This window comes from Pagrus major, chromosome 5 (assembly GCF_040436345.1).
Source record: "Pagrus major chromosome 5, Pma_NU_1.0".
NCBI lineage: Eukaryota > Metazoa > Chordata > Actinopteri > Spariformes > Sparidae > Pagrus > Pagrus major.
The window spans coordinates 28,391,881-28,404,622 of record NC_133219.1 but is presented as its reverse complement, the minus strand read 5'-3'; the positions used below and the strand labels follow the sequence as shown (position 1 = coordinate 28,404,622).

At 37.7% G+C, this 12,742-nt stretch overlaps 1 protein-coding gene across 1 annotated transcript; it reads right to left on the bottom strand.

Moving 5' to 3' along the window:
* Window positions 1-1,546: 1,546 nt before the first annotated feature.
* rrh (retinal pigment epithelium-derived rhodopsin homolog) lies at window positions 1,547-8,856 on the bottom strand. Its single transcript, XM_073467238.1, has 7 exons — window positions 8,730-8,856; window positions 7,976-8,166; window positions 6,142-6,241; window positions 4,981-5,134; window positions 3,457-3,625; window positions 1,850-2,028; window positions 1,547-1,652 (listed from the first exon to the last, which is right to left on the bottom strand). The coding sequence occupies exons 1-7, from the start codon at window positions 8,839-8,841 to the stop codon at window positions 1,547-1,549; spliced, it is 1,011 nt and encodes a 336-aa protein (XP_073323339.1). The 5' UTR covers window positions 8,842-8,856.
* Between the last annotated feature and the right edge of the window lie 3,886 nt (window positions 8,857-12,742).

Sequence of the window (12,742 nt, the reverse complement as noted above, 5' to 3'; positions counted from 1 at the left end):
ATGACAAGTACAGATAGCAGAATGCATTTATACTGATTTCCCTTGTTAGATCCTTACGAGCAAAATAGCCACATGATAGGCTGGTAGATATAATCACAGTCCCATAATGCTATTGCCACATTTTTTTTATCACAATACCTTGAACTTGGGTATTTTGTTACATCCCTAGAAAATATTGCATTAAATTAAATCAAAATGACTTTTTCTCAGGTGTTGGAATCCTCATGAACAAAAAAACTGGCTTTTATTATATGCACTTGTGGCACAGTGAGACTTCAACTCAGCAGCACAGAGTGCAGCCATGGTTGTCTCACCACCTTTACCATGACCCATTCTCCCTAATCTCACCTTGTTTCCTTACATGCTCTTGTTGTGCAACACACAAAAATAAATACACACGTTTATTTGTAAGCAATGATATAAGTGTAGTGTTTGTTGGAGATGAATGAACACATTTTTAATAAAAAGACATTGTGTGCATCAGTACCTTTACTTATGTAATTTGGACCCTGGCAGCAACAAAGCTTTCAGCAGCAATATTTATTTGGTATACTTTCCTTTTCTTACTTTGCACTATTTGTTTCTACTAACCTGAAGAGAAAGCCATTCACAATTTTATTGTACATGTGTATAGTGACAATAAAGTCATATTCTATTCTATTCTATTCTATTCTATTCTATTCTATTCTATTCTATTCTAATATCAGTCAACAGTGGTGGAACATTTACTCAAGCACTACACTTAAGTAAAATTTTAAGATACTGTCAGTACTATATCTACTAGTGGGATTGAATATTAACACTTTCCACATGAAACATGACCAGATAATTATAAGAACAAGAATTCAATAACATTTACTCAAGGATTTAGTACAATGTACAAGTTGAAGGTACTCTTTCATTTGAGTACTTCCAGTTTGTGTTACTTTACTTCACTAGATTGCACCACTATCACCTCCATGCTTCATGTTAGTCATCTACAACATTAAAATGCTGCTATGTTAATGTAATAACAATATCAAATAAATTATATTACATAACATTAAGACACTAACATTCTGCAGCATAATGTGCAACATGAATATGATGAGTTTAACTTTTTCTAACACTACTACTTGTCTCCATTATTACTGTATATTGATTATGTGTATTTATTCTGTATCTGAGGAGTTAAAATGATCACATTCTACTACTACTATATATTCTACTACTTGCCCACATTTATAGCAAAACTCTAAACACTGTAAGAAACAGCCCATGTAAAACTGCTGTGAATATGCAAAGTTAGACAACATCAGGGCCCTTTCTGCCTCCACAATCTAATTAGATTCTGTCACACAGTTGAAGAATGCAGTCCATGTACTGGAACACAAATAAAGTCTACAATGGGAAAGCAAGTGGAATTTACACAGTAAACACCACAGCTTTATGTTATACAGCAGAAGAGGAACTACAATAGAAACACTGACAGTGATTCATTTCATCCTAGCAATCTTCTCTACAGCCAGGGTATATTAATATTATGTGATACTGATGCAATTTCACTTCACTGGGTCAGAGGTTGTTGGGAGGTTGTCATGGGAACCTGGGTATTGATGGTGATTCGCTGCCTGGTTTGACATCGGATCATCCCTATGATGGCCCTTCTGAACCTGCAGGAATAGATCATTTAAGTGTGTGTGTTAATCTTTAATTTTCATGTTTTAATGCTGTGCGGAGTGAGCGGATGGTATACTCAAATACTATACATCATTAAAACATTACATTGACACAAACCCTTCTCTACCCCACAAGTGCATTATGTGCACATTAACTACTATGGCAGCATCATAAAAAAGAAAACACTCACTTTTTGTTTGCAATAACATAAATGCAGGGGTTGTAAAAGGTGGAGGACTTGGCAAAAAGTGGAGCAATGATGGCCATGGGAGCAGGGATAGTCTTGGGGTCACCGAATGATGCCCAGAGACACACCATGGAGTAAGGGGACCAGGCCACCAGGAACATGACAATCATCACTATGGACATCTGCCGGCCACAAACACAGCAACACAGCTTTCATATAGAATATTGTAAATAGTATACAAGACACACTTAAATTGTAGTGCAAACTATAGCTGCAAAAAACCATTGGAGAAAAGGATCAGTGTCTTTCCTATGTTCTGCTTTTTCCACGTCAAGTATACTGTACTATACTAAACTGTACTATACTATACTATACTATACTGTACTATACTATACTGTACAATACTGTACTATACTAAACTGTATTGTACTATACTGTACTATACTATACTATACTGTACTATACTAAACTGTACTGTACTATACTGTACTATACTATATTATACTGTACTATACTAAACTGTACTATACTAAACTTTACTATACTATACTGTACTATGCTGTACTATACTAGTATACTAAACTGTACTATACTATACTGTACTATACTGTAATATACTAAACTGTACTATACTATACTGTACTATACTGAACTGTACTATACTCTACTATACTGTACTGTACTATACTGTACTTTACTAAACTGTACTATACTAAACTGTACCGTACTATACTGTACTATACTATACTGTACTATACTGTTCTATACTGTACTATACTATACTAAACTGTATATACTGTACTATACTAAACTGTACTATACTATACTGTACTATACTGTTCTATACTGTACTATACTATACTGTACTGTACTATACTATACTATACTGTACTATACTATACTAAACTGTACTGTACTATACTGTACTGTACTATACTATACTATACTGTACTATACTATACTAAACTGTACTGTACTATACTGTACTATACTATACTGTACTATACTAAACTGTACTGTACTATACTGTACTATACTATATTATACTGTACTATACTAAACTTTACTATACTATACTGTACTATGCTGTACTATACTAGTATACTAAACTGTACTATACTATACTATACTGTACTATACTAAACTGTACTATACTATACTGTACTATACTGAACTGTACTATACTCTACTATACTGTACTGTACTATACTGTACTATACTATACTGTACTATACTATACTATACTATACTATACTAAACTGTACTGTACTATACTGTACTATACTATACTGTACTATACTGTTCTATACTATACTATACTATACTGTACTGTACTGTACTATACTATACTGTACTATACTATACTAAACTGTATATACTGTACTATACTAAACTGTACTATACTATACTGTACTATACTGTTCTATACTGTACTATACTATACTGTACTGTACTGTACTATACTATACTGTACTATACTACACTAAACTGTACTGTACTATACTGTACTATACTATACTGTACTGTACTATACTATACTATACTGTACTATACTATACTATACTCTACTATACTAGTCTGAAAATGGCTGAGTGTGGCTCAGTGTTCACCTTGGTGACATCCATCTGATCAGACCAGTCGATGTTGATACTGTCCAAGCAGTTGCTTGCTTTGTATCTCCTCACAGTGACCGACACATTGTAGTAGCAGTAAAACATGACAGACAGAGGCACCACGAAGTTCACAGCAATCACTGCCATAGTGTAAGAGATGAAGGAGCTGTGGAGTGAAAGCAGAGTCTGTTATAGTGTCTGCTCATACAGTTACAGTATAATCTGGATCTTCTTGGTTAATAATGTTTTAAAGTTTCATGTTTACACATGACTAAACTGTATACATTGTTCAATGAACACTATACGACCCTACACAACATTACATAATTACTACAATAGAAGTGAGCCCAGGAACCAGATGCTAGGGTTTGATATGTTGACTTTATATACATTGTTTGGTTTGATAGGACGTTCTGTGAGACTGTGGTTTGAGTTTGTGCAGTAGGGCTACATTAGGCTAGCGGTGAGTACATTTTCACTTATTTCACCTTAGCAGTCCACCAAAATCTGTTTCTGAGGCGATAAATTAGCAACGCAGCTGCTGAGTCTTAACCCATTGATAAACAAGGCCTAAATTAAAAGTTTTTGTTTGCAGGGCACTACCGCATTGTGCTTCACCCTGTTTTTGTAATAACGTTAGCAGTAGCTAGCTAGCCTCCTTAAATTGCGGTTCAGTGTCAGCTATGAAGCATACGTTTCATCTGTGCTTTGAGCTGTGGATCTTCGTGAGTATTTGCTTTGTTATGTTTCTGTATTTAGTTAACAGATTTTTTTGGCTTGCCTTTTTTAGTTCATAACTAAACTATTCCACCTCATGTCTTGTGGATGTAAAGAGACTGAGACAGATGAGTCTGTTCATTCAGTTTTACTCTACAGCGAGGGACCGAGGACCACCTGTGTGTTAGGGTTAAAATAGGACAGAGTTTATTGTGTCACAGAACTTTCCACTTTGCAGAATTACCAGATTTTTTTTTAATGATTCTGAAACATAAATCTGATCTGGCTTTAATAACAGATTGGCAACAGATGTTTTTGTGCGTCCTGTTGCTGCTTATGATGTTGCTGTGACTTGCTATATTAACTGGTCTATGAGTGAAGGCCGGAGTAATCAGATGAACTGATTAAGTGCTTAAGCTAAGACATTCTTTACATTTCAGCAGTGCAACCTTATTCATTTAGTAAAAATACAAAAAGGAGATTAAGAGATCTGCTGCATATGGAAAGTATGGAATACATTATTAAACACACTTTTAATAGATTCTAACAGATTTATCATGTGATATCATTTTATGTTTTTTATCTCTAATTTTATTTTGTGGGTATATTTTTTCCTGCATTTTGGTGATCAGGTTGATTAGATGTGAGCACTGTCATTTCTGAACCTTGAGAGAGTTGAGATGTTCAGATGTAATAGCTGTAACCCAGTATTAGTTTTGTGAGAATTAGTGAGCACTTTTTAAAACAAAATGTTATAGTGACTGTCAAATATGCAGTAACATCTGCAGTCCATTAATAACTCACGCATCATTCTGTCTCCAGTTGATGGTGCACGTAGCTCCAGTGGGGTCAGGGGCATAACCAGCCCAGCCCACTATGGGCATGGAGGACCAGAACACAGCATTCAGCCACGCTGCCAGAATAAGAAGGTTGTAAGATCGCATCGTCATTTTTTGCCCTAGAGAGAAAAAATACAAGTACATTTTTACCGAAGGTTAGGAAAGTGTTAATGCACTGTGGAGATACTGGTTTCAACACAAGTTATTCCTGTCAGGTTGATGTTGATGTTCTGCAGACTCCAAAAAATGACATACACAATTAAATAAAATTGGTTATGAGGTGTAACAATAACCTGTCTGTACTGTTAAGATCTTACAATGTTATCTTGACCGATGCTGAATGTGAGAATCTTTTTTGGATAATATTCACTATAAACACAATTATAGACTACATTTGTGACATTTCTTACATCTCATCTGTTATAAGGAATATGCATGTTGGCTGGACATGTTATTATGGATCCCACTGCTTTTCTCAATAGGACTTGTCCTACTCTGCCTCTGATTGGTGTACCCTGATATTCTCATGCTAACCCAGTTTAGATGAAGCCTCCATGTATGTAATGTTCCTGTTTAACGTTGATTCCGTAAAGCTAGGGTTAATGAGTTATCCTAGAAGTATTTTATGTATCATATTCATATTTGTAGGAAATCTCTGAACATCCTGACAGCAGTCAAAAACTGATAACACAACCAGGACTAACACTACTCAGCTCTGCCGAGAGTGTTACTGCCAGGCTGCCTCTCCATGAGCAGCCTGGCCTGCAGACACCCGGCCTGTCCGCTCTCCCATAGTTCTGAGACACTGAACAGCAATGAGCGAGTATGGAGGAGGACAGACCCTGAGAGGAGCAGGTCAACCTGAGGGACACCACAGCTGAAGAGGTTGGTGTGTATACCGTTGAAACTACAGCTCACAACCCGTTGTATCAGCACCACCGTTGGCTGTGTGTTGTACAAACCTACCACAAGATCACAATCATAACCACAGCTACACATAATACTGTCTCTATAACTGACTAACCCAACTAAAGAAGAAAAGCAGTGGAATCCATACAAACGCTAGCTGGACAGTAAGAGGTCCTCCCTGTCCCCCCTTTGCATGGAAAGCCAGTAGATAGCTTACCTATGTCTGGTCTGCAGATGGTGAGGTAGCGGTCAATGGCCACCACAGTCAGCAGGCCGATACTGGCCATGCCAAAGAAGATGTTGAGAGCTGCATAGATCTGGAGACAAAAACAAAGAGACGTTAACTTTTTAACAGATACGTCATGGTAATGGCCCTATTACTGGACTGATTGTGGACCATGATGCTGCCTTGAGGTTTATAGTTGCATATTTTGGACACAGTTTAATCCGTTCTTTTCTATAGCAGCCAGGAGCTAAAGGAGGTACAGCAGGCCTCCCAGCATCTCCTGGTTTTACAGCCCACTTTAGATGAAACCACGCTCACTTCTGTATGAACAAAGGGCTGCGTTCCCTTCACATCCTTGCGTTCAACTCCAGCTTGCTAATTTCTGTCTCATATGTGGTTTGATAACAGTAAATTTATTAAATTCAGTGCCCCATATAATTAATATATTATAATATTTTGACAGCAAATTTTGTAGCAAATGTACACAACAGGTACTTTATAGGAAACCCTCGCTGCCCAGCTAAATTATTTGTTCTGGGTTTCACTGTTGATCAGCATCACATGGCTCAATACAACTGTGCAGTAACAAGGACTGAGAACCCCCATAATCTGCCATAAGAGTCAAACACGCGACACATGCGTCAGCCTGCTCACAGGTTTAGTCTCATGGCCAGCTCAGAATCAGTCACGTTTGTGAGTGTGACATTTTCAAAGGGCCACAAACTGACTAAAAATGATATATTTACATACATTATAACTAAATACTACTTTGTAGGATTACATGACACAAAAAAATAAACATTTTTTTTTACATATACTCAACAGAAGACTGATTGAAACACCTGTTTCCACAGGTAAACTGGTAACAGGATCATGACTGGGTATGAAAGGCTCAGTTGATTGAAATGGTTTCCAGTCTACTGACCGCTCAAAGTGCTTTACAACACTTCAACGCTTCACATACACAGTTGTGCCACACTGATGGCAGAGGTGCCAACTGCTCATCAGGAGCAAGGTGGGATTAGAACCAGCAACCTTCTGATTACTAGACAACCTGCTCGACCTCCTGAGATACAGCTGCCCCAGAAGCAGGCATGAGGTGAGGTTCACCACTTTGTCAAACACATGATGTGTGAAGGAGATAACTACACGGCTCAGGAACACTTAAACTGTTAAACTGTTGTTTGTGAGAATTAGTGAAAATGATTTCATTCTGTTTTTATTAATATTTTAAACAGTGTCCAAACATTTTTTTGGAACTGGGTTTGTAGAAGGTTCTCACCTCGTTGTGAACTGTATATTACATCAACAAGTTTTGGGTTTTTTGCATTTGAAATGGAACAAAAGAAAAAAATTGTTTTGTGTTAGTATTAAAAACACCATTACAATGTATTTTAATGCTGGGAGGGATCAATAGAACCTGTTAACATGTTTATACAGTAAACCAGTCTGAAAACATTAGAGCTGTCTGTATCTCCAACTGTCTGAGAACACTGGCCATGGTCCGGTCCACGGTCCGATCCACGGTCCGGTCCACGCAGACTAGACAGTATAATTGATGCACATCATGTGACTTAAGTGATCTGTTACAGCACTATTACCTGGGTATTAGACCACATAGGACTGAAGACAATTCTGACAATTAAATATTGAGCATCCAGATGATTTGTGCTTCATTACATTTCAAGGTATGTGAAATCCAGAACAACTGACAGAAATGACCGTCCCTCATCTCAACATTAAATTTGATGCCATACATGAGTTTTCAATGTGTTGCTCAATCAGTGAAATAATGTAGATATGAAGGTGCTTACATTCCACCCACCTGACAACCAGTGTAGCCAAATTTCCAGCTGCCGTGGATGTCTGAGGCTGCTGACATGGGATAGCCAATACCAGCCACTCCGATGTCAGTTAAAGCCAAGTTGATTATAATGAAGTTGGTGGCCGTGCGGAGCTCCCTAAACTTCACAAACATTAGCAGCACCACTATGTTGCTCGCCAAACTAACCACACCTGGGAAAAAAAGGAGACGTGCAGTAGTGTCACAATGTGGAAGTCAAACCTGCAGCACCTTATAGGTTTAATCAGAGAAACAAATCAAAGTGAAGCCCAGGGTTGACATCTTTTCTAATGTTGATTTGTTTCACCTTCCTAATAAAGTTGCCATAAGAGAGAAAAATACTCAATGAAGGATACAGAAACAGTTTTAAACACACTGGCTATTAGTCTTCAGGTCCGAGGTAGCAGCAATTTAACATTCAACACCTTTCTTATTAGCCACTCAAAAACATGAAATACAGTGCCAAGACCTGAATAAGTTACATAATGCTATCAGAACAGCTTTTCAAAGGACAACAATGGACTCATTTTCTTTCAGCATAACTGCCCTCAAAGGTCTAAGACCACCTACATACAGTCATGTTTCCTAACCCCCTATTCCATGTTCTCATGAAAACAGCTAAAAGAAACATTGTGTCTCTGACTTCACAAGGTTCTACAGGAGAACATCAAGCAGATACATTAGCTACACTGAAACAACACAATACTCACATAGTACTGTGTCTTCTCTTTCTTACCTGCAGTAATGAGATATCCTGCCACTATGTTGTGCTCCAGTTGGGTAAAGGCGCTTTTTCCCCCATAAGGTTCAAAATCATCTGAAATATTGACTCCAGAGTCAATCCCCATTTTCTGAGACGTTAATAATAATAAGACAAAAACAAATGATGCTTAACTGAAGCAAACAGTCTTCCTGTGAACCTTCTTGGAAGAAAAAACAGAGAGGTAATAAAAAATATACAGAATCTTATCGAAAGAGATTTAGAGAGAGCAAAAATATGTCGGGTGTTGTTGTGGAGAGGTTGGTGAAAGTGTGGAGGGGTGGGGTGAAGGACATTAATACATACCCCTGCCCCCCTGTCCCTGATTAGCAGGAGGCAGTCTGTATGTTACATGGGCAGCAGGGCTGCACAACAGAGGCTTAGCGCTCACGTGGAGTCCCTTGCAGATTGACTAATAAGGGTTTGACATTACAAAACTGAAGTTGAGTTGTTGGCTGAACCTCAGGCTGAAGACTATTCACTTCATAGAGGCTACAACAGGAGATAAAACCAACTGCTGCAGGGATCCTGGACCCCGAGGACACCAGGGTGACTGTGTGGCAATTAGTTTGATTTATTTAGTGATGGAGCGTAACTAAGTACATTTACTCAAGTACTCTACTTCAATACAATTTTGAGTTAATTGTACTTTACTTGAGTATTTAAATGTTCTACTACTTTATACTTCCTCTACACTACTTTTTGGGGGCAAATGTTGTAGTTTTTACTCACTGTAATTATTTAATAACTTCATTGTTCGTCATTCATTCGTTTCTTTCTACTTTGCAGATCACATGCTGCATTATAGCCAAAGCTACAGACATATCTGGGTGAATATAAAAGGAATGAGAAATACACTTTTGTAGAAGAAATTTATAAAAGGAAATGTCACGTTTAAAAATGTATATGCATTCCTTGCAGAGATATAAAAAATGCTAAACTGTGCCTGCAAATTAATTTTAATGTTTGGAAATACTGCAGCAGCCTGCATCGTTCTAACCACTTGACTGTCATCTACTGGAGATATTTGGGACTACATGTTCTGTCCTGATATAGACAATAATCCTGATGTAACCCAGTGTTCTTTTTTCTTTGTTCTCCTCTAACCCTTTTCTCTCAGCTCAGTTCCTGAGCTTTCCCACAAACAGTTGCTTCCATGTGTGTTGTTCAAAGTACTGTGTTATATTATTAAAGGCTTTGCACACTAATGGTCTGAAGAGACAGTGTGGCTGTGTACACATGTTCTTTATTCATATTTGCATGACCCTCCTATTTGTTTTGTGTTACACCTTTAATAATCTCCTTGGTTCATAAAGTTTGGCAACTTCATTTAATTCCAGCATAGCTCAGTTTAACTTCAGATAAATTCAGTTATAGTTTTACCTGGTGTGTTTCCCATGAATGTGGCTCTGTGCTTGTGCTAACTGTGCACTTGCCACCAAAAAAGAAAAAAGTAATTTAGAGTCAAGGCTCCTTCAGCTTTCCAAATAAACAACACATTTATTAGTGAGTACTGACGACTCATTAACATATACTATAATGACGACTGAGTAGTCATGAGTCAGAGCGTCAGTATGTTGACAGCTGGTGTGGTCTGTAGTTTTACAGTGAGGGGCATTTTCTCAGGTGTCATCATGTAACTTCTATTATGTGATTGTAAGTGATGATCACTTCCAGTACAATCCTCTTTATCCGATCCCTGAAGAACATCATGGTATACTGTTGACATCTCTGCAAAATGATAGAAAATGAATCTTGAGTTTATAATGTTTTATCACTTTATCACCATATTTATGCCAAATCATGGCTCCATCTAATAATTTCAACTGCAAAATCTCAAATGTCATTGATACCATTGCACCTTTTAAAACTAAGATGACCTTGACCAGACAGAGAACACCATGGAGGAACACTTTGATGGTAAAGGCTCTGAAAACAGAATGCAGGAAAGCTGAGCGTAAATGGAGAAAAACTAAACTTCAAATCCACCATGACCTCTACAAACAAAGTCTTTGTAATTTTAACCATGGGTTATTCAAGGCTAGACAGCAACACTTTACTGAAATGATTAATAAGAACATCAACAACAATCGTGCTCTGTTTGCTATGGTTGATAAGCTTACAACCCCCCCAAAAGAGATAGCTTCAGAACTCTTTTCCACAGAAAAATGCAATGAATTTGCTTACTTCTTCAATGAAAAAATCAAATCCATAAGGCTAAATATCAACACAAATCAGCAAAATAATACAATGATGCAATCCCTAAAATCACCTAGGAATAAATCAACGGTAATGTCAGAGTTTAATACAGTTGACCAAAAAACCTTAGAAGAAACAGTTCAGCATCTTAAAACATCGACATGTTGTCTTGACACAATACCATCTGACTTTTTTAAAACTATTATAAGCTCTGTCCAAACAGATCTGCAACAAATAATAAATTTCTCACTTCAATCAGGCACGTTTCCTAAACCCCTGAAAGTAGCTGCCATCAAGCCACTCTTAAAAAAGAGAACATTGGATACTACCATTTTAACCAATTACAGACCCATCTCAAATCTTCCCTTTATAGCCAAGATCGTTGAGAAAGTGGTTTTTAATCAACTCAGCAACTTCTTGAACTCCAGTGGACTCTTCGACAAATTTCAATCAGGCTTCCGACCTCACCACAGTACAGAAACAGCTCTTATTAGAGTGTTAAATGACATAAGGCTGAACACTGACTCAGGCAAGGTGTCAGTTCTGGTCATGTTGGATCTCAGTGCTGCGTTTGACACTGTGGATCACAGTATACTGCTGGACAGGTTGGAAACCTGGGCAGGACTCAGCGGGACAGTCCTAAAATGGTTCAGGTCCTACTTAGAGGAACGGAGTTATTTTGTGACCATTGGTAGTTATCAATCCGATCGAGTGGCTATGACGTGTGGAGTTCCTCAGGGGTCAGTCCTTGGACCCCTTCTGTTTAACCTGTATATGCTGCCTTTGGGTCAAATTCTACAGAACTCTAATGTCAACTATCATAGTTATGCAGATGACACACAGATATATCTTGCACTGTCTCCAGATGACTGCAGTCCAATAGAGTCATTATGTCACTGTTTAGAGCAAGTCAAAAATTGGATGAGCCAAAATTTCCTTCAGTTAAATCAAGAAAAAACTGAGATCATTGTTTTTGGAAATAAAGAGAAGAGGGTTGCTGTCAGTAAACATCTTGAGTCACTGTCTCTAGAAACTAAAGACCAAGTCCGAAACCTTGGCGTGCTGATAGACTCAGATCTGACCTTCAACAGCCATATCAAATCAGTCACCAAATCAGCCTTTTATCAACTTAAGAACATATCCAGAATTAAGGGTTTTATGTCCCAAACTGATCAGGAGAAGCTGATTCATGCTTTTATCTCCAGTAGACTAGACTACTGTAACGGTCTTCTGACTGGTCTCCCCCAAAAAAGCATCAAACAGCTGCAGCTCATTCAGAACGCTGCAGCTCGAGTTTTAACCAGAACAAAGAGATCAGATCACATCACCCCGGTTCTTAAGACCTTACACTGGCTCCCAGTCAGCTACAGAATAGATTTTAAAGTTCTGCTACTGGTTTACAAATCACTGAATGGTTTAGGTCCAAAATACATGAATGACATGTTAGTAGAGTACAAACCCAGTAGAGCTCTGAGATCTACTGACTCAGGTCAGATAGTGGAGCTCAGAGTTCAGACCAGACATGGTGAAGCAGCATTTAGCTGCTATGCTGCACACAAGTGGAACAAACTACCAGCAGAACTGAGATCAGCCCCAACTGTAAGCACTTTTAAATCCAGGTTAAAAACATTTCTCTTTTCACGTGCTTATAGCTGAGAACTTAAAACTTTATCTATTTTCTTTTATTTTACTTTTATTTGCTCTTGCTTTTAACTCTGTTTTTCAGTGTTTTGTTTGTTTTTATTCTGTCTTATGCTTCCTTTTTTTTTTTTTTTTATGTTTTGTCTTTA